Raw genomic sequence first — 26,899 nt, 5'->3', positions numbered from 1 at the left:
TGCTAAAATGCATAAATGCATATACACCGTGTAACATATACGGATATACGTGTGTGTATATATCTGTGCATTTTTTCTTCTAGCTTTATTGAGGTATGATGGGAAAATAAAGATTGTATGGATTAAGGTTGTACAATGTGATGTTTTCACTTACCTACATATTGTCAAATGATTTCACAATCATTTCACAAGTGAAACCAGGAAATCATACCACAGTTTATCTAATTAATACACCCCACCTTAAGTCTTTGCCCTTTTCTTGTGGTGAGAACACTTGAGGTCTACTCTCCTAGCAAATTTCAATATATAATGCATTATTATTAACTATAACCACCATTTTGTGCATTAAACCTCTAAAATTTATTTATCTAATAACTGAAAGTTGGTACCTCTGTATATTTGTAATTTAAATTGTAGGCAATAATCACGCAGGCATATTTTCCTCTCTCTCGGAAACTTTTCAAATAATGTCTTTAAACACTTTCAATAATTCAAAAGTAATTTTCAAAGAGAGAAAATGCATGCATTGTGATTGTTTGCTACCCTTTTTTACATGAATTTATTAATAAACAAATGGTTCTCTCTGGACTTCTCAGCACATTAAATGTTAAAGTAAACAAGAGGTAATTGTTTCTTGTTTTTAGAATAGTAGATTTACAATATATGTAGCTGTTGCAAGTTGCATATTTAAATTATCTTAAATATATTTTTTGGTAATAGTTTTTTAAAATGATTTTTTTGTCATGATAGAAATAATACCTTAAGGTAAAATTGCTTTTTAAACTGTATTCTGTAAACACTTAAGTTTTGTGATTAATTTCAAAAGTGACAAAGATATTTGTATTTGACATAGAAAATAAAAGACTTAGATTCAATAATTTGGAGTTTTCTTTGCATCATTAAATTTCAACTGTTAATCCTATTTTATCTTACAGATTCTTATCAAAATATTAGCTACTTGGAAACCTTTTTAAAGATGTTATTACACTGTTGTGATTCAGTCTTCAGGTAGATTGGAAAGCTCTACAACATGTGTCCATGAATAAGCCAACTTTTACTGATCCGTTTCAACAGACACCAGACTAAGTACAGGCAATGTGGTCAGACATTCCTCCCTAGGCCTGCAAGGAGCTTTCAATGTGCTTGTGAGAAGCCTGCCGTGATAGGCAGTGGCTGTCACAGGAGGGAGTGCAAGGGGTCTGGAGAATGCAGCATGTAGGACCTGACTCAGCTGGGGGAGGAGGGAAGTGCTGTGGAGTGAGTGGTGTTTGGAGGAAGGGTTGAAGAATGGGGGGTGTTCTCCTTGGGGAGGGAGAGTCAGCTGGTTGCCCTGAGATCATTCCAAAGTCCACATCCTCTAGCCAGAGACCACCAGGAACACTCCTGTGAACAAGTTTTATCCAGAACAAGCTGCACTTATTATACATTGCAGCGAGAGAAGACATACACCATGGGGAACCAGGAGGTGTCTGGGGAGGAGGTGTTAGAAAAAAATCTACTGTTGTATTGGGTTTTGGTTGGGTGATTTGAGGGAAGGACAAAAAGTGGGGGGTCACTTTAGATTGGATTTAGATTGGATGCTGAATCTAATCACATTTAATTGGATGCTGAAGGCAGAGGCAATTCTGTGATATCAAAAAATCTTATCTATAGGAGGGAAGATTATAGTCGGAAGAAACCATTACTTGCAATGAGGTATATGTCACTCATATTAACAAAGAGAATGGGGTGCCTGGTATTTTGGGGGGTACTTGGGGGTGATTTCTGTTTCTATACTTAGAAAACAATTATGAGTTACCTTCATTTTGTCCCCCTTTATCATGATCTCAGAGTAACTTTGTCTGGTTTCGGTATTCCATGATACCACTTGGCATTTATGTCCAAGAAGAGAGTAACACAGCCCTGGTGTGAATCAGGGCCACTTCTGGATATTAGCAGGGCTGGATAACCCCCCCCAACCACCATCCCATCAGTAAAGGGAACACGGGTAAGCTTTTACTTTTTATTGGGAGACATAATTTTTGAATTCTAGAAATCAGTGAAATGTACAGGTCTTCTAGCCAAACCTGTTCAATATATAGGGAGAAGGAGATTAATGGGTAAGTACATCACTGGCTTGGGTATATTCTCTAAGACTGGCTTAACTCTTCCACTCCCAAATTTTATATTTATTTTGACATAGTATAAATTCATAAGTGTTAAAACCACCAAGATGATTTCAGTTCTTGTACTCTCTCTTAAGCACTGTCTCAGCCTGGGCCCTCTGATTCCCTTTGCTTAAGATTTCAGCCTCTGACTTTTCACCATCCACTGTTATTCCCTAGAAAACTAGTGGACTGGTATCTGAGTGGAAAGATATAAAACAAAGAGGACATTCACAAAACATTTATTATATAACAACATTTATTATAAAAATTTATAAGATGTATACAAATGTATAAATTATCATAAAAATAAATGACATTTATATAATAAAAAGACATTTATTATATAAAGTCTGCTTGTAATTTGAATATGAAGGGGTTTTTTTTAAAGATTTTATTTATTTATTTGACAGAGAAAGATATCACAAGTAGGCAGAGAGGCAGACAGAGGGAGAGGGGGAAGCAGGCTCCCCGCTGAGCAGAGAGCCTGATGCAGGGCTCGATCCCAGGACCCTGAGATCATGACCTGAGCTGAAGGCAGAGGCTTAACCCACTGAGCCATCCAGTCACCCCTACAAAGTGTTTTAATAAGAACTTTTTCACTGATAAATTATCCATATGCTGAGTACAGGCAAAAATGTCACCCCAATAAAAAGAACACAGACATGATAGCCCTTGAGAGTGGCAGAATGAAATTAAAAGTAGAGTACTTCTCCTGAGATGGCAGAGGTCATTTTTTTTAACATCTATAATTTATAGTATTTTTCACCATCCCTTTGTTTGTCAATACATCCATCATATATCATATCTTACCATGTCATGCCATGAATTGTTTCATTGGTGCTTGTCTCTCGGGGAGTTGCACGACATTCATACTTCCTGCGAGTCTGGCTTCACCTTGACAAGTATGTCGGACTCTCCCAGTGTGGTGGGGATCAGAGAGTCTGAGAAATAATGACGTCCTTTCTGTAGAAGACAAGCAGGTAACATAGCGCGTCGTGGATGAACCGGTTAGATTCTCAGTTCAGTCCATTTTCTACATCGAGTGATACATTCAGGTTATTGATTTTGGCATCGAAGTTGATATATTTATTTTTCTGCCCTTGTGCTTCTCACATCATCCTCTATGGTGAGGGCTGACTGGTGCAGATGCTGCCTTCACCAGAACTGGGTCATTGGCTGACTTTGCTGCATCCTCACTTGCAGCCCTTACCTATGGTGTTTCCCGGGCTGTCTGTGCTTAAGTATACTCACAGCAGCTGCTTGGCCTGTTAGCTAGAGGTCTGTCTTTTTTTTTTTTTTTTAAAGATTTTTATTTATTTATTTAACAGACAGAGATCACAAGTAGGCAGAGAAGCAGGCAGAGAGAGAGGAGGAAGCAGGCTCCCAGCTGAGCAGAGAGCTTGATGCAGGCCTCGATCCCAGGACCCTGGGATCATGACCTGAGCAGAAGGCAGAGGCTTTAACCCACTGAGCCACCCAGGCACCCTAGAGGTCTGTCTAAATACACCATCAGTGGTTGTGCACCCGAGGAAGAGCCAATCTGTTTAATTTGGTCCAATGTATTTAGTCCCCTTGCTTCCTAGTTAAATCACTATGTCCATATGCTTGACTGCAGGAATCCATTCTTTTCTGTCCACAGAACTATTCACATGATTCAAAGCAAATAACATCTCCCAGTGGATTTGCCATTTTTTTACATTGGGAAATAAAACTACTACATTCAAAATTTTACCTTGAAAGCAATAGGATACTTGTAAAAATGTAATGGAAATGCAAATCATTGCATTCTTAACAATAAGCCATTCTCCTGAGTATGGTGTGTGCAATCTCTGCTAAATGCTGTCCGGGGTCCCCACGGCTTCTGCACCCTCCCCACATCTCCCGTAGGTCTGATGGTCCAGGAAGGGCATGAGTTTCCTTCACTGCACTCTAACTGAATCTCAGCTCCCTTTCATTTCCCCTCAACACAACCCTCACCACAGGCTTGGGGTCCTATTTGTGCACAGCTGTGCTGTGTTTGCAGGTGAGTTGGGGCAGAATGGTTCACTCACCTCTGTGTCACCCAGGCACTGCCTATGAGGGGATGATCAAGGTTGCCAAGTTTGGTGAAACAGCTCTTCTGGAGTTCCATGGTCCTCATTCTTTCTGGACCAGCCATATACATGGTTTGGCTGATGGAGCCCAGAACCCACGGTTGTTTTGGATTCTGGATCAGCTTCTTAGAAAAGACCAGGAATCTTGTTCATGTCAGTGATCTCTACATTTCTACAATTCTTTGAGCCCATAAAAATCTTTCAGAGTATGTAGACTCTTATGTGTGTGTGTTTATGTATTTGTAAGTTAACTACATGCATCATAAGTCTATAATTTATATCCATGGCAAAGCTTATATAAATATAGTTTTTTTTTTTAAATGAGATGAAAAAGTTTCCAAATGGAAGTTCTAATGTGTTCCTTCTGCACCCCTGTGTACTGTCCTGTCCAGTCCCCTGGTGAGCCCCTCTACAAAAAGGTCTCTGTTGGGGTCCATTATCAAAGGTATGAGACTGAGACAAAGTGAAAGTTATGCAAAGCTTTATTCTGTGCCAAGCACTAGAAGTCAGACTGACTGGCCAGAGCCGCCTCTGAAGAGAGTGACCCCGTCCCAATCTCACAGGTTGGTTTTATAGGGCATAACCACAGACCTCAAGGTATGTGACTTCTATTGTTAAGGTATTTACTCCTGGAATTGATACCTGAAACTGATACCAGGAACTAATGGGGTGTTTATTCCTGGAGTGAAGTATGTGGATGTATGGCTACCTAGGCAATATGGAGTCGCTCTAGCTAAGCAGACCCTAATAGTTAAACAGGTTTTAACATTAAATTGGCCCTAACCATCTCACTCTTAATGGATTCCCTAAGCTTCTCAGATGAGCAAAGCAGTAATGGTATCTCCAGGAACTGGGTTTTGTGTACTTTTGCCTCCAATCCTCCAAATCTGTGAGGACTACTGGGAATTGCAGGCAGATTCAAGATGTGGAGAAAGGTACACTTCTCACGAAGGAGTCCACCCAGAGGGAAAAGTGGAACACACTCCATTGTACTTATTTTCATGAAAGTTAATAGAATTAAGTTCCCATTTGTCATTCTTTTCTTTTTAAAGAAATAGTACAAACTGTCATTGGGGTGCCTGGGTGGGTCAGTTGTTAAGCGTTTGCCTTCAGCTCTGGCTCGATCCCATGACCAAGCCCAAAACCGGCTCCCTGCTGGGCGGGAAGTCTGCTTCTCCCTCTCCAGCTCCCCTGCTTGTGTTCCCTCTCTCACTATCTCTCACTGTCAAATAAAATATTTAAAAAACAAGTGAAAAACCAGACTGTCATCCAGAGAGGTTTCTATTCTCTGAAATGTTCATTATCTAAATGGCAAGATGACTTTTTCTTCCTTTTTTTCTCTCTGAAATAGTGATATGTATCATTATCTGGTGGTGATGGAAGTAATTTCCTGTAGGAATATCATCTTTCTGACTTAGGAAAGGGATCCTTTCACACTGCTCAAGTTGTGTAGCAGAGAAAGCATTGGATTAGAGGCAGATGTGGAAACTGAGTACCCATGTGGTTTGGGGAGACTCTCCATGACATGGGAACCCCATTTGTTAACTAGGTGGCTGGGATAAAGCAAAGACCAACACTATTGTGTGTGTGTGTGTGTGTGTGTGTGTGTGTGTGTGTGTATGTTGGTAATGGTTCTTTGTCTCCCCTCTTCTCTTCTCTTCTTCCTTTCTTTACCTACTTCTTCACCTGAAGTCTGCAGTAAGTCTGACAATGAGGGAGGGTTCTGGGGGGAGGTGGTGGTGGAGGTCAGTGTCTTCCCTGTGTAAATTGAGGGAAGATAGGACATGCAGCATACTTTGGTCAAGTTTTGTTTCCTACTTTTATTATGGGCACATTTTGTAAATGGTGGCCTGGCTATGGCCAAGAGACATTAAACGTGCCTGTTCTTCTTCATCTGCTCTCTGCAAATTCTTCCAGCCAACAGCCTGCAAGTAGCCCTCCCAGTTTTGTTTTGTTTTTTTAAGATTTTATTTATTTATCAGAGAGAAAGAGAGGGAGAGAGAGCGAGCACAGGCATACAGAGTGTCAGGCAGAGGCAGAGGGAGAAGCAGGCTACCCGCTGAGCAAGGAGCCCGATGTGGGACTCGATCCCAGGACACTGGGATCATGACCCGAGCTGAAGGCAGCTGCTCAACCAACTGGGCCACCCTGGAGTCCCAGCCCTCCCAGTTTTAATAGCCTATAAATTGTGTACTTATTTGTGGGGCAAAGGTGTCTCAGCTTCCTACCTGAGACCTCACACCTTTTCTTCTACTGAGAAAGGTTCGAGGTAGTGGAATCACTTCCCAGAAAATTTTTGTGTCAGTTTCTCACTAGCCCTTATTCCAAGTGGGGTAAGAATGGCTACTGACACTAACAAGACATATGTCCTATTTATTGCTTCTATAAAAATAGTCTGTCCCACAAATCTTTAAAGAAAAAAAAAAGAATACTAATGCATCTGATCCATAGAACCAACTAACACACACACATAAAATTGCTGAGAGCAAAGAGTTGTGTCATCTCATTTCTTGTTATCAGGATGAGACGAGGCAGTGATGTTTTCCTTCAAAAGATGATAGGACTTCAAAAATTCCCATTTATTTTGTTAGAAGTTACATTATTTTATACCTCTTACAAGAATTTAATTTCATTCTAAAACCAGGGTTAGAAGTAGCTTAAACTTTAAAAAAGAAAGTATCTTTTTTATGATTATGGGTTATCGTGGATGCAGGCATCTATCAGGAAATGATGACTTGTCTTGGTTATTAAATACTACTGATTAGACATTATAGGCTATCCAGGGCCACTTTCCATAGTTCCTGTGATTCAGTAACATGAGAAAGTATCATCAAGGGAGCAAATTTCAAAATGTTAATAACATTAATAGCTGTGAGTCCATAAAATATTTTACTTCCTATGTTTTTTCTTAATTAAAAAATGTATATATACCCACAGAACTGACACCAGCTCTTCCTTTCTTCTGAGAGAAAAGATTGTGGTATCATCACCTCAACGGGTGACCTGAGAGATTTAGGCATACACTTGAGATCTGTCATCTAGATCTTATCAAGTCAGGGCAACAGGACTCTTAAGACCAGTGAGAAATATGGAGTCTCAACTACGTGTCCAGTTTGGAAAATATTAGGTAGATGGTGAGATCTTTGTTATTATAATGAAATGCTGATTAAATGTATACTTTTTAAATTTAACAGATGTTAAAATGCCAATTTCCAAGTAATTTAATTGAGGTAATATATATTTCAAGCAGCAACTAAATGGAATATTTTATAAGATTTCAAAATTATTTAAGCACTGTGTCCTTTTTTAGCTGATAATATAAAGCAGAGCCTGACTTTCTGAGTCTTAGAAACTGAACATGCCTTAAGATTCTGTAAAAATTGAAACTTTCTGAATATTCCAGAAGTTTAAGCTACCATAGGTGAGCATTAGCTTGCGATTTTTCTTTTTTTTTCATATTCTGGATGTATACATGATATCATCTAAGGATACTATCATATTTTAAAAGGAACAAAAAGAAAGGTATAATTGTTTTATGTTGTTAACAGTAAATATAAACAAACCAAAGGCAATAACAGAAATAGTGCTGAACTGTCTAATTTCTGAAACAGCTTCATGTGTTTGACACTGAGTTCTTTGATTTAAAAATAAAGCAAGCCTCACAAACCTACCATAAGCTGCTCTGGGCCAAAGAACATGCTGTCTGTACAGCTGAGTCAGTGGCCTCTCTGCTGGTTCACTCCATCCCACATTCCAATGGCTGTAGGCCTCCATACAGCATTTCCAATGTGAAGAAGTCACTTTGGGTAAAGGGACTTGTCACTAACAAAATAAAGAACGTGACCCTTGAGGCCATTTCACTAAACCATAGCTAAAACTGGACAAATAAGAGTTCTTCCCTCATTAGATGATGGCAAAGTTTTTTTCAGTTTCTGATTCTTTAAACTGCGTGAGAGCTCAAGCTAATGAAAATCTGTAAAGGAAAGGATTTTTCAGGTTTACGTGGGGGAATCTAAGTCTTTTTCATAAGTAATTAAAAAAATACACAAGCCTTTTCTCTGTAGAGCACAACTGCACTGCCAGTTTGTTAAGTGGCTTCAGATTCATGCGGGGCCTGTCACTGGGTGGCTACTTGGGTTCCTAAGGATGGATGTGAGGCCTCTGTTCAAGGTATGTCTTTGGTGTCTGCAGGGCACTGGGAGGCCCCTGTGTGGGCTCTGCAGAGCTGTGTGTGGGTATTCAGATCAGTTTCTGAGGTGTGTCTGAGAGAACTTTGTGTGGATCTCTATCACAGGTCTCTGTGAAGTCTCTTGGTATTGTCCACTGTGAGAGTTTCTGCATAAGGTATGTGTGGGAGGGCCTTGAAGATCATCCCTGGACATGGTGTTCATGAGGGCTCTTGATGTTGGCCCCTGTCAGAGGTCTCTGTGTAGGATCTGTGTGGGCTTCGTGTGGGTCTCTGTGGGAGTCTCAGTGTGGGTCTCTGTATGAGTCTCTGTGGGAGGTCTTGGTGGGTCTCTGTCAGAGGTCTCTGCACAAGGTCTCTCGGCATGGGGCTTTCCCCCTCTGGCTTTCTTGTACCATCTGGCAAGAGAAGGGCAAGGGGACTTGCTCCTTCCTGTTTCTGGCTGTTCCACCAGCCTCCTGTCTGCAGCACTTCTACCAACAGAAGCATGGGGTGCACGTCCGACTCCTCAACTCCCAGAACTGATGCCACTGGGAGGACCTAGCAGCAGCCAGGTTCAGGGCTGGCTGCTCTGGGCTGCCCTCTCCTGAGCTTCCAAGGGCTTGGGGCGCTGTCTGTCCCTGTACCACCTCCCCCGGGTCCTGACTACACTGTCACTGCTGGCCCACCCTGGGGACTGGGAGGCAGGACCTGGATCCAGGGAGAAGCTGCAGCAGAGCAGGACTGCACCCGCTTTGTCCCCCACCCCAGATACATTCCCACATGGGGTAGCCTGACAACATGAGGGCAGGGCCATGCTTGCTGCCATCTGGATGGGGGATCCCTCCTGGAGTGGGACTCTCCACCATGTGAGTGATGTGTGAGGAGCCCTGGAGGATGATGTTTGGCTGGAAGTGGGGCACGTAGGGGGGAGACCCTCCTGGACTGCACCCTCATTCTGGACACATCCCTTCCAGCTGGGGGTGGGAAAATCCGCATCTTGTCCTCCTGCCCTTCTGGGCTCTGGGATAACCATGACCAGGAGCCAGGCCAGTCTCTTGGCCTCTGAGTCCCCATCAGTCTCCTGGGAGCTATCCTTGGGCCACACGTGTACATAAAGGTCACAGACGACAAGTCTGTCCTGGGGTCTGCAGTGCTACAAGCTTATCAAATTGTGCAGAAATAAATGTCTTTGCCTTAAGGCCTTGCTGCCTCTGGGAACCTGGCCCTCCATGTGGGAGCTCAGATGGCTTCTGTACAACCCCTACCCCACCCCTTCCACCACCCTACCCCTGGACTGGGCAGCTGGAGTGGGGTGGAAATCCTGTAGGGACAGTCCCAGGGCCTTGAACTTCTCCCTTCTGGGCCCATAGGTGGCAGTGGGACACCAAGGACCCTCAGTTGTCACAGGCATGGGCTTACCCTGTCACTTGGCCTCCTTCCTGGCCTCAGGATGTGGTCCTGACCCCCAGCACAGGATCCCCCCACAGCCACACCCCCTCCATCTCCCAGATGGAAGCCCCTTCAGTGCCCTGGGGCTGTGCAGGCTGGTGCGTGGGGGTCTCTGTGGCACCCCACATACCCTTAGCGTTGGGAACGAGCTCGTCCCTTGCTGCTCCGAGTGTAAGAGGGGGGCTGCATGGAGCTAAGATGGGATTCTCTGGGAAGAGAAGGCTCCTGGGGTAGCCATCCTCTACTTCCCACAGGAGATGGGGCTGGGGGCAGGATTTCTCACCCCTGCTCTCAAATCCAGCCTTGCATCTCCCAACTGAGAGCCCCACTCTGATCTAGGACTCCGTCTTCCTGGAGCCTGAGCAGGGTTTCTGCCTAAGCAGACCCTCCGTACAGCCACACAAATTTCAGGTGGAGGGAAAGCAGGAGAAGATGGGCAGAGCGAGGTCCCACTCTGGGTCTTGTTCAACTTGTCATGGAAATGGAAGGTGTGTGAGGAAGGGGGTGGGGGTGAACCCCAAGGTCTCTGGCCCTCCAAGGACCCATTTCTTCTGGAAGCCAAAGCAGGCCCTCGGAGAGAGAAAACCCTGACCCCCCCCCCCCCAAGCAGGGCATACACAAAGTCCAGCACCACTCATGAGAAAAAAAACAAACATATATTTTTGAGAAATAAAAATTGTGGCATGGGGAAGTCATTAGCACACAGAGGATGTGCTAATGTGAGAAAAAATGGGCTTTCTTTGCATATACTCAATTTTTTCTTGAAGGAAATCTTTCTGACCAGGAAAGATGTGTGAAGTGTTCTGTGCCTGATAGGTTGAGACATATTTTTGAAGACTGCATGTAGGATAATGGTGAACTCGACCTGAGACACCTGCCACCATCAGCTGGTGCTGGCTGGGTCTGCCTGGGAGCCCCAGGTCCCTGGGGAGGCTTTCCCATTCGCCATTCCTGTCTCTGGTCAGCTGGCTCTTGTTAGGGCAGCTATGACCCTTGGGGGTACCTTGCTGATTGGAGGCTATCCCTCCCATCATTCTCTTCTGGTCTGTGGAGGCAAAAGCCCTGTGCGGGCAAGAATGCCTGTGTACTGGGGCCTGCAATTCCTTGTGCTGATAGATCTCTGAGGCCCGAACTCCTTGGTGGAGTCCCAATTTTTCCACCAAGACTTGTCCCACAGAAGTCACGATCGTCTGAGTTTCGGCAGCCCTGTTGTCCATAACCGATCTGCTTCGGACTGGCACCCAGCTCTGGGCAGGAGACGATGCTGGCGTGCCTTTTTGAAGGGGGTTTTCCAGTCCTTTGCTTTTTTTGCTGGGATTAAGGCACTGCAGGAAATTATTCATCTTTTGTCTAAAGTGGCTTTCCGGAAAAACATGTCCCTTTTCTGGTGGCATGAGCCAGAGGTATTTGCTCCCGAGGCTCTCTCCTGATCCTCCGACCTGGGGAGGGTGGCCTATCTCACTAGCTTGGGAAGCCCTGATTGCCAACGGTTCTACACACCTGTCTTCATTCTCTTCTGGTTTGGGTCTCTTCTGGTCTTTTCCCTCATCAGTGGTCTCACTGTTGCTCTGGCTGTCACTTGGTTCCTCAACCTTTGGTCCACGGGGCTCTTGCTGCCCCTCACTGCTCAATCCACTTGAACTAAGGTTATGTGACACCAGGGAAGCTGGTGTCTCTCCACTGGCACGTTCCGTTTGGGAACAAGAGGATGACTCTTGAGTGGTCAAGCTGTCTGCAGCAAGGACAGCATTCATGTAAGAGTCTGGCAGAAGCACATTGGTGCCACTGTCTTCAACAAGCACACAAGTGGCAAAGTCTGGAAGGAGGATGTCATTGGGAGAATCTTGAGGAAGCATACCAGTGGTAGGGTCTTCAGGCTGGTTCTCCGATTCTATCTTCTCTTGGAGCTCAACCTTACTAACCTTTGTTTTAAGGCTTACCTCCTCTGGATCTTGAGCAACCAACACTGTAGATGGTGAGGGGCTTTTCCTAGCATCTGGATATCCTGATCTCCTCAGATCCACATAAATGGCTGCTTTGTTGGCTAGCCCACTGGGTCTTAAGACAACTTTCCAAGAAGGGGCCTTCTTGGCCTCCATCACCTCTGTGGCCCTTTCAGACCTTGGAGTTTGGGACCTGAGCTTTATCTTCAGTGTTGCTACCATGTCTGGTGAGGCCTGACACCCACTCTCCTCTTTTAGCTCATTCCTGGCCATTGCTAAACTTGGACTTGGTTCCAGGTTGTGTTTCTTGGCCCCCATAACAGTCTTGCTGTGCAGGGCTCTGTTTGGGAGACTGAGAATGGAGGCCTGAGAAGGTGATCTGCCCTCCTGTCTTGATAAAGACGTCTCTGAGGACTGATGGCCATCACCAGGTGAAGTCCCTCCCAGGGCCTGCTGAATTTCCTCACATATGAGTGAGGGAACAGGCAGGGGACTCCTTGAAATGGGATCAGACTTTTCAGTTATACCCTTCTCTCCTGGATGAGGCTGAGGTGGTTTCCCCAAGAACTTGTAAAATTTGGCTTTTGAGGGGGCCCCAGGTACAAAGGTGGATGAGCATGGAAAGGGGGACTGGGGAAAGGGCAAGTGTTGAGCTTCACGTAGTTTGAGATCTATGGGCTCAACAGTTTGGAGAGGTAGGTCCCACTTACACCTCACTCGAAAACTTACGATGTGTGTTTCCAGCTTCTGCTGTGTGTTAGGGCAAAGGAAAGACAGCTCATGAGAGGTGTTTATGCAGGGCTTCCGATCCTTCAAGGGTGCTAGATTTCTGATAGCCATGTGAAGTTGGGACTTGGGAAATGCATGGCTGGCCACAAACCAGGATCGACGCACAGTCACAGGGATCAGACCCTCACTGATCTGTCCCAATTTCCTGTGCAAATGAACATTTAAACTTTTTTCTAGATGTTTCTTACCTGGGCCCCTGGCTAAGTATTTTCCTGGATCACCCTCCAAGGCCCCTATCAAAGGTCTTCCAAACTCCTTCTCAGAATTGGTTCCCAGAACCTTCACTGGGAACCTAGCTGAGATCCTGGAGAGACCTGTTGGTGTCCTCTTCAGACACTGCCATTGACCCTTACCAAAATTATTCTCTAGTTGGAATCTTGCTTGATACTTCCTGTGGTATCTGGACCTGGTCCTCCATGTAGCTTGGCTGCTTTTGCCCTTAAACACAAAGGGCCTTGAGAGCCCCTGCTCTCTCTGTGCCTGACTCATCCCCGGGGATTCATCCTGAGGCCACCTCAGATCCAGAGACAGCTGAACCTTGTGGGGCAAGCTTCTTTGCTGTTTATCCCTGCTGAGCTTCCTCTGAAGCTGTGGCTTCTGGATATTAAAGATGACAAAGTCCCCTTGAATAGTGGAACCTGATCTGTGGGCACAGGAGGCCTGGTGGTCCTCCAGAAGCTTGGGAGGGACTTGGCTAAAGAATTTTGGAGATATTTTATCCATAGTGGGTAAAGTCTTCCCCCTTCCTTGTTGCTTTGGCACTTCCCCCTTCCTTGTTCTTTGTTGCCACTCCAGATGTTGCATTTTAGTTGGGATGAAGGATCGTGTCTTATTCTGGGATGTAGCACAAGATACCCCACTGGTCCTCCCCTGGGATGGGAGAGAAGGTGGCCTTATTGGGACAGAGGGTGCAAGGGGGACCTGGGGCTGGGGCAAGGTTAGTGTTGAGTGTTGGGGTTGGATCCTATGGTGGAGCAATGGTGGAGCATGGGAAAACTGGGAAGATATTTGATCCTGGTTTAGAACTGACAAGCAATTAGAGGTTCCATTGAACAAAACAGATGGAGACTGTAGTGGAGGAGAGTGAGTAGAGAACAAGGCAGTGGCCACCAGGGACTCACTGTGCAGAGAGGGGAGACCCCAGAAGAGCTGGCTACATTTCCATTGCAAGTGGTCTTCCAAGACTTTGGGAGATGAGAACGGCTGAGGTTGGGCCAGTGGCTCTGCTTTGTTTTTCACGTTCCAGAAGGATGGTGGGGTGGTGGTTTTCTGCTCAACACCCAGCAGTTTCCACAGAGTCCCCCAGAAGCTGATGTGGTTGTCTGGGCACCACTGTTTGAAAACTGACCCAACCTTTTCTTTCTCCTTCCAACTCTTCAGTTCTACCCTTTTGCTGATTAGTAGTTCAAGGAGCTTCTGGACATCTGGATTGACAAACAAAGGGTTATGAGTATCTATCTGCCTGTTAGTAAGGCCACCCCAGAACGAGGCATCTTGTGGGTGGCAGGACACATGTTCTTGCTGGCACTTGTGCTGTAATGTGCCCGGCAAGAACAAGGACTTGGTACTTTCCCACCACCAGGAAAAGGATAAAATGGGGTAGCTGGCATGGCCAAGGCCTGAGATGACTAGAATGAGAGAGTCCCAGTAGGAATTACCTGGAAGAAAGTTCTTTCTCACTGTATCTGATAGGATTTTTTTTAAGTTAGTTTGCTCTTCTTGAGGTCTCGCTGGCAGGGTGGAGGCCAGAGGCTGAGGGGGCCCTGTCAGCAGAACATGAGCAGGTGATGAGGCCATGGCAGGAGCAGCGTCTTCCACAGACTCCATGCATGGCTGACGGGCTCCAGCTGGCGCCCCTCGGCGCACCTGCCCAGGGACTTCTTGCCGTAAGGACTGGTGAAAGCCCCCCTGGTCAGAGAGCCTTGCCAGGTGTCTGTGGGAGACAGGAGGTGTGAGCTGTCTCTGCAGCAGCCTGGGGCTGGGAGGGTACCCCATGTCCCTCCATGCCCCACACCCACATCACAATGCTCCTGCTGTCCCTTAGCCCGGGGCTTTGGTCACAATCTGTCCCACAGCTCCTCCCAGCCCCCCAAACAGCCCCAGAGGCCATTCCCTGCAGTCCCAGGGGTCACACCATAGACTCAGGGAGGCACACCCAGGGGAGAAGGGAGCAGATTCTTTACCTTTGCAGAAGGGAGAACAGTTCCTGAACCTCTTCCAGATCCTGTAGGAAATCTCTGAAAACTGGAAACAGGAGACCAGGTCACAGAGGAAAGCAGTGCCCAGGGGTCTTACAGGAGACTGGGTACAATGTCCCTTTAAGGGAGACCTTTGGGGGATTGGACTGGGAAGCCCAAACAGCACTGTCCAAGGCCACATGCCCACACGGTGATTACAGGGTTCATTTTGGGGATTGTTTTGTCTTTTCCAAAGTGTTTTCTCACTCATGACCTTGCTGGGGGAGGAAGGACTGCATGGCATCACAGAGGAATCTGAGCTGAGTTGAACACCTTGTCCACAGTGGGAGCATGAGGTCCTGCCCCCAGTCCAGGCCCTGGGACCCCTGCTGGGTAACACCTGTTTCCAGTCCCTCAGGGCTTTGTTCTGGTGCAAAATTTGGGAAGCCTCTGGGTTGTGCTCTCCCTCCCAGGAGCTACCAACCCGCCACCCCAGGGCTCTGTTTCCTGAGATGGGCTTAGGTCCTGGTGTCCTGGAGATGGTGGGGCTTGGCCTCAGAGCAGGGGGCACAGTGTAACTGGAGCATGCAGGGGTGTGTGGTGGATGCTCACCTTTCAGAGTCTGGCTTTTCTGGCTTCTATTGCTCCTTCTCCGTGTCCCTGCTTGGTACTGAGATAAGAGAACACGGGGAGGCTGTGACCCCCGCCCCAGCAGCAGGTGCTCACTGTTCATGAGTAGTGTGACTTCCTACATTTAACTAAGGGGGGGGTGAACTGTGATTTTCTTTAGTTTTACTCATTTCCTTTTCAAAATGGATACAAATATTTCCAGTTTTCCTTCTTTGAAGAATTTACAGAAGGATATTCTATGTGAGAAGTTTGCCACTGTTCCTCTGCTCAAGAAACACACACTATCCCAGACCAGGTGGTGCAGCTGGACTTTTTCACATAAGACCCCACTTTCCAAGGCCAGAGCCCCATTCTTGCTGTGGCTTGGGACCTCCTGGGCTCAGTACTGCCCTCAATCAGCCCAGAAGGGGAACATTCACCTGAAACACCTGTCCTGGGACAGCAACTGGTGACCTGGTGCTCAGGGGCCTGACCTCCGCTAGAGAGGCAGCTTTTAGCCTCTGGTCCTCGGCCACCAGTCAGTGTTTGGGATGCTGTCCTGGACCCCTCCACCACACCTGGACTCCAGCCCGAGATCTTCTGGGAGAAATCCTTGTGTCCCTCAAACCCCTGCTGAGTCTGGCTTGTCCTGGATGGACTACTACTCTCTCCTGAGAATACCCATTCTATTCTTTCCTATTTCAGGAGTTTCTCCACTGACTCAGAAAAGTGGAAGGAATAATAGAAAAGAAGATAGAATCACACTTTGCTGGGTCTGGGCCGAGGGTTCCTTACCTTCCTGCTCTTCCTGTGTTTCTTTCCTGGTGGTGAGGATGGATCAGGATGGAAATAGGAAAGTAAGAATATGAAGAGCCCCATTCCACATACGAGGGCAAGGATGGAATTAACTGCCCAGATAGTAGGACTGGAGCTCAGCCAACCATCAATAAAGAATTCCTGAGGGAAGAGATAATTCTCCATCTCTTTCCTCATCAGACATTAGTGACCAATCGCACTGCTGCCCTCAAGCAACTGAGCCCTGGGTGTGGAGGTGCAGACACAAGCCCCATGCCCACATCACAAAGTTATTGTCTGGTCACAAAGGGCTCCTGAGGGAGGGGGAGGGGACATAAGAGAAGCAGCTCCTCCCCCCATCCTGCGGCTCCATCCCTCCACACTCCCAGGCCTCAAAGTTCCTCCCCTCAACAGACACCAGTCTCTTTTCTGTATCTATGAATCTGAGTTTCTTTTTTTTCTTTCAATTCTACATACAAGTAAAACCATATGGTATTTGTCTTTCTCTTATTTTATTTAACATAGTATTCTCAAGGTTGTCCATGTTACCATGACCATCACCATTTCATTATTTTTTATGGCTGAATAGTATTGATGTGTGTGATATCTTTATCCATTAACCCCAGTATACATGATTGATTTAAGACTGATATTTTCTTATTGACTTTCTGTGTGGATGACTTTTTCATTGATGTAAACTGTTAAAGTTATATACTGTGGGGAACCAAATGTTTAATGTTTTTGATGTCACAACCTTTTTTAAATATAAATCTTTTAACTAATTGTTGTAGTTTTAGTTAAACATACTATTTTAGTCTTCACTTTAGCTTTATAAGTGATTTACCCACTACCTCTGTTGTACATACACTGTATGTTGCGTTTGCCTTTAAGATTTTTTTATGTATTTTCTTGTTAATTATGTCATTTCCTTTTAGTTTAAATAAGTCCCTTCAACATTTCTTATAAGACAGGTTTAGTGTTAATAAAATCCTTTAGTTGTTTATTTAGATAATTCTTAATCTCCCTATTAACTCCGAATGACAACCTTGCTGAGTAGAGAATTCTTGGTTGCATGTTTTTCTTTTTGCACTCTGGAAAAAAGGCAGGTTGCAGTCAGCAAGCATTTTTTTTCTTGTTTTTAAAAAAATATTTTGTGAGGGCCTGCATGAGGGCCTCATTAGCCAGAGGAACATACTTGCAAACCCCAGATATAGGGGCAGCCAGACCAGATGGAGACAACCAATCAGTGGGGTGCGCATATATTTACTGTGGTGAATTGAAATTCAATTGGTCACCTGTAATGCCCACCAAGCATGACTGTGCAGTTTTCCCTGTGTGTTGGAATCTCATTGGCCCCCTGTGTGTAGGCCAGGCTCAACCACCTCTATAAAGGTTGGTTTGTGAAGCTGATGTGGGGAGTAGTAGTGGTCATTGGGGTAGCTGTTGGGGTAATCATCGGCCTTGTCGGGGTCGTTGTCCAGGGAGTGCCCTTGTCCAGGGAGTGGCCTCCTCAGGGTCGTCATCATTGCCTCTTCATAAGAGATGGCCCCTACCGGTCGGTTTGGTTTTTGATGCTTGGCATGAAATAAAGCTTTGCTTGATTTTCTCTTTGCATCAGTATCATATCTTTGATCACGGACCCTAACACTGGGCGCTCATCTTGGATCAAATGATAAGAACTGATCCAGCAACAGAATTTCTGAGAAAAGCCTCTGGAGATAAGATCTTGGGATCCTGTATGTCTGACTGGTTGTGGAGCTCCAGGGTACAGCACACCGGGAGGAAGTGGATGCAGCCATGCTCCCCAGGGCTGGAGTGGATGTGGGGATGCCCCATCCCTCTGCTGGTAGATTGATGGGGGGGGTTCAAGTCCCCTGGGTGGTCAGGGGGTTCGAGTTTCCCTGGGCAGTCACCAGGGGGTTTGAGTCCCCCTGGATGGTCAGAGGGTTCGTGTCCCCCTAGGAGGTCAGGGGGTTCGAGTTACCCTGGATGGTAAGGAGGTTCTGTTCCCCCTAGGTGGTCACCAGGGGGTTCAAGTTATCCTAGGTGGTCAGGGGGTTTGAGTTCCCCCTAGGCAGTCAGGAGATAAAGTCCCCACCAGTGCCAGGTTCTGGGTAAGGACCACTGGGCCTGCAGTGGTTTTTGCCTTGTTTTTCTGTTGTCCATTGTCTGGTTTGTAGGGGACCAAGAAAGTCCCCACCAGTAGCAGGATCTGGATGGGGATCGCTGGGCCTGTGGTTGTCTTTGCCTTGTTTTTTTGTTGTCTGTTGTGTTGTTTGTTGTATTTGGAGAAATGGGACAAGTGGGGAGTAAGGGACCTGTGACACCCCTAGGTCTTGTTCTCGAACATTTCAAGGATTTTCAAGGTAAAGCCACCCAGTCAGGTGACATGGTTTACCTGGGAAAACTAAAAACACTCTGCCAATTAGAGTGGCCCACTTTCTCCACAAGGTGGCTGCTGGAAGGAACGTTTTCCTAGGCTCAGATCTATTCTACCCTGAGTGAGGTCTTCAATCTACATTGAGGCCAAATACCATACATTGTGGCCTGGCAATATCTGATAGAAGAGCCACTGTCATGGCTCAAGTCCCACATTCCCCCTGCTAATGAAATCATCTCTCTTCCTCTAAGGCAGGTCAAAACACCAAAACCAGAACAGACAGATGAGGGGGAGCCAGGGAAGAAGACTGTCCTACCTCCATCAGATGTGGAGGATGTGGAATCCCCCCATCATCTGTACCCTAAACCTGACTCTCGGTCCTGAGACACCCTTACCAGTCCAGCTCATACACAGTGGGGGTCAGCCTATGGGATCACCAAGCAGAGAGACTGCCCTGATCTTTCCCCTTTCCTCTATCCCCCTCTGCCTCTCTTTACCTCACTGTTACTGTTGGCTCCAATGCTGCCTCTCCGTGAGGTTGCTCTATTGGATGGGAGAGGGTGCCACCACCTAATATATATCCCTTTCTCCTCTTCTAACACAAATAACTAAAAGACCCAACACAAATCTTTTTTCTGTCCACCCTCAGGATTTAATAAGTCTCTTGGAGACTGTCTTTCTTACCCACCAACCTACCTAGGTGGATATTCAACAGCTCCTTATGGCTCTCTTTAATGCAGAAGAGAGGGATCGCATCATGCGAGAAACCCATAAGGTGATAAGAGAGAGACTTGGCAGGGACCTCGATCCCCACTGAATGGAAGACTACTGCCCGAGGGAACCTCCTGACTGGTATCCAAACTCCGATGAAGGCGAGGAGAGCTTACATTTCTACTGCCAGACTTTAATGGGAGGTCTCTGTGCAGCTGCAAGGAGACCCATAAATTTATCTAAAATTAGTACCGTGGGACAAGGTAAGAATGAGTCTCCAGGAGCTTTCCTATAAAGGCTTATCAAAACCTATAACATGTATAGCCCAATCGACCCTGAGGCACCTGAAAATCAGAGGACAATGAATCTTGCATTTACCAGTCAGTCATCCCCAGATATATGGAGGAAACTTCAGAAAATTGAGGGATTTGAAGGGAAGAATCTGACTGAATTAGTGGGAATAGAAGAAAAGGTGTTTAACAGGGATGCACAAAAGGATGAAAAACAGATGAAAAAACTGGTTAAGGTTTTCGTATTACATGAGGTGGGGAGGAGACAGGTAGGGGATAGTAAATGGAAGGAAAGCCTAAGCACAGAGAAGGCAGGTGGGAAGACTTAGATTCAAATCAGTGCACTTACTGTAAGGAAAAAGGACATTGGGCCAGGGAGTGCCCCCAAAAGGAAGACAGCAGTGATCGCCACCAGATACTGAAGGAGCCATGGTTTGGAGACCCTCTCCGAACCTCAGGTAAAAATTGAAGTATAGGGGAAATCAATTGATTTTTTGGTGGACACAGAAGCCCAATTTTCATAATTACTTAAACCTATGGGGAAAATATCTGGAGAGGAAGTCTGGGTACAAGGAGCAAATGGCACAGAGAGACATAAATGGACAACAGAAACGACTTTAAATTTGACCTCAGGAGTATTAAACATCAATTTTTGGTCCTCCCTAATGCCCCATATAACTTGATGGGAAGAGATCTCCTCCACAAGTTATGAGCTGGCATTCAGTTCTTGGAAGGAGACATGGATGTAACCCTGAGACAATCCACTGTACAGGTGCTTATGGCAACAGTAGATAAATACCTCCTTTACAAGCCAGTCTCAAAACCAGGGGAGACAAAGCGGGGAGGAGCCTACTCCAAACCCTACAGGTCTAGTTTCCCGAGGTCTGGGCAGAAGGGAAGCCCCCTGGCTTGGCCAGGGGACAACCTCCAGTGGTGGTGCAATTAAAGGTGATGGCTATAGCTGTTCACCTTTGGTAATACCCCCTCCACCAGGGAACAAAGGAAGGATCAGAAAACACATTAACTGCCTCTGAGGAGATGGGATCCTAGTTCCTTGCAAATCTCCATGGAACACACCTTTGCTGCCCATCAAAAAGGCTGAGACTGGGGAGTACTGACCCATGCAGGACTTGCGGGAATTTAACAAACGGGTTGAAGATATCCACCCAATGGTACCTATATCCTACTCTCCCTCCTGGGCCTGGAAAGATCTGAGTATGCCATCTTAGATCTCAAGAATGCGCTTTTCTGCATATTTTTAGCAAGGGAATTTCAGCCCCTTTTTGCTTTTGAGTGGTCCGACCCACAGGAAGGGTTCCAAGGCCAGCTCACCTGGACAAGACTTCCCCAAGGATTCAAGAATTCACCCACCATTTTTGATGAGGCCCTACATGAGGATTTGTGTGAGTACAGAACCACCAACCTGGGAGTCACTCTGTTACAGTGTGTTGATGACTTGCTAATAGCTGCTGAGGACTATGAGTCATGTTTGTGGAGAACGAGAGCTCTCTTACAGACTCTGCAGGTAAAAGGGTATTGGGTATCAACAAAGAAAGCACAGCTCTGTCAGAGCCATGCCACTTATCTAGGCTTTGATTTCCATGAAGGAGTGCATTCACTGTCTGAGTCCAGGAAACAGGTGATCTCCTGATACCCCTGCTCCACCACATCTTGACAAGTGAGGGGGTTTCTTGGGAGAGTGGGTTACTGTAGGTTGTGGATACCGCGGTTTGTAGAGATTGCCCGACTTCTCTACGAACTGGCAAAAGGGAGGCACGCTATGATAGAGTGGACAGCTGAGGCCGAAAGAGCATTTTGGGAATTACAAACAGCCTTACTGAGTGCCCCAGCATTGGTCATCCCGGATGTTACCAAGCCCTTCTACTTGTATGTGGATGAAAATGCAAGGGTGGCCAAAGGAGTTTTGACTCAGACTCTGGGGCCTTGACAAAGGCCAGGGGCCTATCTTAGCAAGAAACTAGATCCAGTAGCAGCTGGATTCCCCCCACCCCTTGCCTCCACATAATTGCTGCCTCGGCCCTTGTCAACGATGCAAGTAAATTGACTTTGGGTCAAAATCTCATCATAACGACCACACGCACTATCAAGGGCCTTCTCCAGACTCCACCAGGCCAATGGATGATGAACGCCCAAGTGATAGGGTATCTGGCCCTCCTCCTCAATGAACCAAGAGTGACCTTCTGGATCCCAGTGGTGCTAAATCCAGCCACGCTGCTTCCAGAGGAGCTGGCTGACCACCCACATGACTGCAGGGAGGTCCTAACCCAAGTCACAGGAATAAGGCCAGATCTCAGAGACATTCCCCTCCTGGATGCTGAGATGACTCTGTTCACAGATGGGAGTAGCTACATGGCCGATGGAAAGAGGTAGGTGGGGGCTGCGGTGGTTTCTCCTGAGCAGGAACTCTGGACAGCAGCCCTGCCACACAGAACATCAGCACAAAAAGCAGAGCTGATTGCACTCACCAAGGCACTGCAGATGGCCAAAGGTAAAACCACCAACATCTATATGGACAGCAGGTACGCCTTTGCTACTCTCCATATACATGGGGCTATTTATAAAGAAAGTGGCCTATTAACAGCAGAAGAAAAAGGAATTAAAAACAGAGGAGAAATATTGGCCCTCCTCCAGGCTATTTGGGACCCAAAAGAGGTGGCTGTTATGCATTGCCTAGGACACCAAAAGGGGACTGATCTGATGTCAAAAGGAAACCACTTAGCAGATCAAGCTGCAAAGCAAGCAACCCAAGAAATAGTGCAAGAACTGGTTACACTCCCGTCTCCAGTACTACCAGAGAAACTGAACTATTCAGAAGAAGGTTTAAAGTATTTAAAAAAATGTGTTAAATTGGACTATGAAAGGGACTGGGCTAAGACTAAAGCAGGAAAAATAATTCTTTCTCGAAAACTAGATAAGAAGTTAGTAGACCATATACATCAGGGTACTCATTTGGGGATACGCAAACTCAAGGAACTTATAGACAAGCAGTTCCAGGTTTCTAAGTTAGGGTGTATGGTTCAGGATGTAGTTGATAGATGTGCTCAATGCCAGGCAGTTAATGTGGGAAGAACTAAAATAGGAAGAGGGAAAACAGAAAGAAGTAAGGAACCAGGAATTTATTGGGAAATAGATTTTACAGAAATGAAACCCGGAAAATATGAGCACAAGTATATGTTAGATTTTGTAGATACCTTTTCAGCCCGGGTAGAGGGTTTTTCCGCCAAACATGAGACAGCAGGAGTGGTAGCCAAAAAGCTTCTAGAAGAAATAATTTCTAGATTTGGGCAGCCTCTTGCGATTGGGTCAAACAATGGCCCTGTATTTGTGAGCTCAGTCTCACAGGCATTGGCCAAAGCCATGGGCACTAGTTGGAAACTGCATTGTGCCTACTGGCCCCAGAGTTCCAGGCAAGTAGAGAGAATGAACTGGACTCTTAAAGAGACCTTGACAAAACTAATTCTGGAGACTGGTGGTGGATGGGGGGATCTCCTTCCTTTCGCCCTCCTTAGGGCACAATGTACACCCCCATTTAAACAAGGTGACCCCATTTGAAATAATGTTCGGAAGACACACCCCGCCCCCCACTCTGTCCTTGGCTTCAAGAGGTTGCCCTAGCAGAAATGACTGATCCGTCTATACTCCAATCACTGCAGGCATTACAGTCTGTCTTTAAAAAAAAAAGCCCATGCAGGGATCTAGACTGCCCACACTGGGACAGAGACAGAGGTGGAACCACATCCTCACCAACCCGGGGACTTGATTTGGATATGTTGCTGTCAAATGGGAAACTTGGAGCCTCGCTGAAAGGGACCATTTACTCTCATCCTGACCACCCCCATGGCAGTAAAAGTAGAAGGCATTAGGGCCTGGATTCACACTGGTCATGTCAAATGAGTTGAGGACAAAGACGCCCCCCAGAGATGGAAGCTACAGTTGACGGAACCCCCTGACTGTGGACTAAAGCTAAGACTAAAAAAACTGTGAGTTTATTGTTGCTCCTATTGTTACCTGATTATGTAAAGTATAAGCAGGAAATTAGATGAACGGAATTGGGAAAAATGGAAAAGGTTATACAAAGCGGTGAATGGCTAACTCATCAGCCGACTGTGCACTACTGTTACTTTTTAGCCCCTGCATCATAAATGCCCTAATTGTACAAAAGAAAATTAGAGCAATAAAAATGTTAGTCTTACATGCTCAATATAACCCCTTACAACAGGAGAACATAGAACTGGCTGAAAAGTCAAGGATTTGACTAATTTCCAAGGAAAAGGGGGGAATGTGAGGGCCTGTATGAGGGCCTCATTAGCCAGAGGAACTTACTTGCAAACCCCGGATATAGGGCCGGACCAGGCCAGATGGAGATATCCAATCAGTGGGGCACGCATATACTTACTGTGGTGAATTGAAATTCAGTTGGTCACCTGTTTTGCCCACTGAGCAGGACTGTGCTGTTTTCCCCATGTGTGGCAATCTCATTAGCCACCTGTGTGTGGGCCAGGCTCAACCACCTCTATAAAGGTTAGTCTGTGAGGCCTCATGGGGGGAAATAGTAGTAGTCGTTGGGGTAGTTGATGGGGTAGTCGTTGACCTCATCGGGGTCGTCGTCCAGGGAGCAGCTTCATCCAGGGAATGGCCTCGTCTGAGGAGCGGCCTTGTTGGGGTTGTTGTCGTCGCCTCTTCATAAGAGATGGCTCCTACCGGTCGGTTTGGTTTTCTATGCTTGTCGTGAAATAAAGCTTTGCTTGACTTTGGCTTTGCATCAGTCTCATTCCTTTGATCATGGACCCTAACAATTTGTTTGGAAGAGGGATGAAAGAGAGAGAAACTGAAGCAGACTGAGCAGGGAGCCCAAGGTAGGGCTCGATCCCACAACCCTGAGATCATGACCTGAGCAGAAACCAAAAGTTGGACACTTAACCAATTGTGCTACTGAGGTGCCTTCCTCAGCACTCTGAATATGTCACACTGATCTCTTCTGGCCTGTGAAACATGTGCTGAATAGTCTGCTGGTAGCCTACTAGGTACATTTCCCTGCACATAATAAACGGCTGTTCTGCTGCTGCTTTTTATCATTAATTTTTGACACTCAAATTATAATGTGGATTGGTGTTGGGGTCTTTGAGGTGTATTTTATTTATTATTTGAGGTGTTTGGGGGTGTTTTTTATTGTTTTTCTGATTTGAATATCTCAGTGTGGTGTCTTCTTCCCCAGGTTAGGAAAGTTTTCACCCATGATTTTTTTCAAATAAGTTTTTTTTTTTTTTTTTTTAAGGTAACAGTATTCATTGTTTTTGCACCACATTCAGTGCTCCATGCAATCCGTGCTCTCTCTACTCACCACCTGGTTCCCCCAACCTCCCACCCTCCACCCCTTCAAAACCCTCAGATTGTTTTTCAGAGTCCATAGCCTCTCATGGTTCACTTCCCCATCCAATTTCCCTCAACTCCCTTCTCCTCTCCATATCCCCTTGTCCTCCATGCTATTTGTTATCAAATAAGTTTTCTGCACCTTTCTGTTTCTCCTCTCCCTTTAGGACCTCTTTAATTTGAGTGTTATCCTGCTTGATATCACATTAAGTTTTTTTTAACTTATCTTTAACATTTTGAATTCATTTTTCTTTTTGCTGCTCTGTTTGGGCAGCTTTGTGTTCCACCTCAGAGACTATCTTCTGTTTCATCCGGTCTTAAGCTGAACACCTTTAGTGTAGTTTTCAGTTTAATTACTGTATTCTTCATCCCTGTCATTTCTGGTTGGTTCTTTCACACACTCCCTGTTGCTGGTGAAGCTCTCCCTGTGCTCCTCCATTCTTCCCCCGAGTTCCATGGGCATCTTTATGACTATCAAATTGAGTTCATTACATGTAGATTACTTATCTCCATATCTTTAACGTTTTTCTGAAGTTTTGTCTTATTCTCTTATTTGGAACATGTTTCTATTTCCTCATTTTGCTTGACTTCTGTGTTTTTATATATTTGGCAAAACAACTACTTTTTCCAGTGATGAAAAGTTGCCATGTGTGGGAGATGAACTTTCTCACTTACCCTTGTCCCGGTTCTTAGTTGTCTCCTAAGGGAACTTTGTGATTGTCTAAACGGTCTGATTTATTTCTGATCTGTCCTCAAGACCTGTCAGTGTTTCAAGGAGAGGAATCTAATCTAACACTTTGTTTTAGGCTGATTGGAAGTCAGACTCTCAGGCAGAAGCTTTTAAAGTGTGCAAATATATATATAGTCTTGTGGGGTGACAATTGCAATCCCAGTTGGACTCCAGATTGGGAGATCCGGAGGTGTCCCTGGTGACAGTTTCAAAAATCAGGGCTCCAGATAAGTGTATAAGCTCCTCTCTGGGTTGTTTCACATACCCTTCCTCTTCTGAGAACACTTCTCTTCCACAATATCTCAGTTAAAATTGTCAGGATTCGAAGCTTATCTCTTGCCTGTTTTGTGGTGGTGGTTGGTCTCCTTATTTGTCCTTTTCTGGGTCTAGCTCTGTTAACTTTTGCTTTATGCATTTTGAGACTGTGTTAGGTGTGGACATGTTCATAGTTGGATCTTCCTGGTAAATCAGACATTTTGTCTTTAGGTAGTAACCACCTTTATTCATAGGAAGGTTTTTGTGCATTAAGTCTGCTTTGGATTCTCTGGGGGAGGGAGTTGTGGAGTGATAAAGGCTGAAAAAAATAAATCTGGGTTTAATCTCCTCAATTCTGCCCTGTGCTCCTTCACTCACACTCATGGGTGTAATCACTAAAGCTGATGCATGTTCCCTCTGCAAGTCATCATGTGTCTTGGTCCACATTTTACTTTGTTGTATTCCATTTTAAATTTATTTTATTTTACTTTTATTTGTATTTTTATGGTCCATATTTTAAATGATATGACTATTCTAAAAAGCATTTAGTTTGTGTTTTCATTGTGAAACATGTGGCCAAATGTGCTGACATGCCCTTCTCCATGCAGCGACCACACAGAGAGAGAGAGAGAGAGAGAAAACAGCTTAGCCTTTCAGCTGTTGGACCCAGCTCCACTGGCACTGTCCTTTTATTCACACACACATGAATATACTTTCACCATCATTGTGTAGTATCTTTCTAGCTGGAGGTGACATCACCACATACATAGGGGGAGAAAACCCAAAACAGCAGGGTGATTGTCCCTTGAAAGGATGAAATGAAGCCCACTGCTTGGAAAAGTTCTTCTTTCTTCGAACCATGGGTCTTCCCTGAACATTTTCAGATGCACCAGTTCAACAGCGATTTTGCAATTAATAAATACACACCTGCCCATATGTGAAAATCACAAGCAAATGAACACTTAATTAGAA

The 26,899-nt window shown here is 45.6% G+C and overlaps 1 protein-coding gene across 1 annotated transcript; it reads right to left on the bottom strand.

Annotated features, from left to right (window-relative positions):
- Window positions 1-10,552: 10,552 nt before the first annotated feature.
- Window positions 10,553-14,584, bottom strand: LOC132024177 (spermatogenesis-associated protein 31E1-like). The gene has a single exon (XM_059410154.1). It carries the CDS (start codon window positions 14,582-14,584, stop codon window positions 10,553-10,555), a length of 4,032 nt encoding a protein of 1,343 aa, XP_059266137.1.
- Window positions 14,585-26,899: the final 12,315 nt, after the last annotated feature.

The sequence above is a fragment of the Mustela nigripes genome, chromosome 9, assembly GCF_022355385.1.
Source record: "Mustela nigripes isolate SB6536 chromosome 9, MUSNIG.SB6536, whole genome shotgun sequence".
Classification (NCBI taxonomy): domain Eukaryota; kingdom Metazoa; phylum Chordata; class Mammalia; order Carnivora; family Mustelidae; genus Mustela; species Mustela nigripes.
Note: the sequence above shows the minus strand (reverse complement) of the source record. Positions and strands in the feature narration are given on the sequence as shown.

Excerpts from the sequence above, each read along its gene's own strand:
- LOC132024177 (XM_059410154.1), bottom strand. The coding sequence starts at position 14,584 with ATGGGGTACCCTCCCAGCCCCAGGCTGCTGCAGAGACAGCTCACACCT.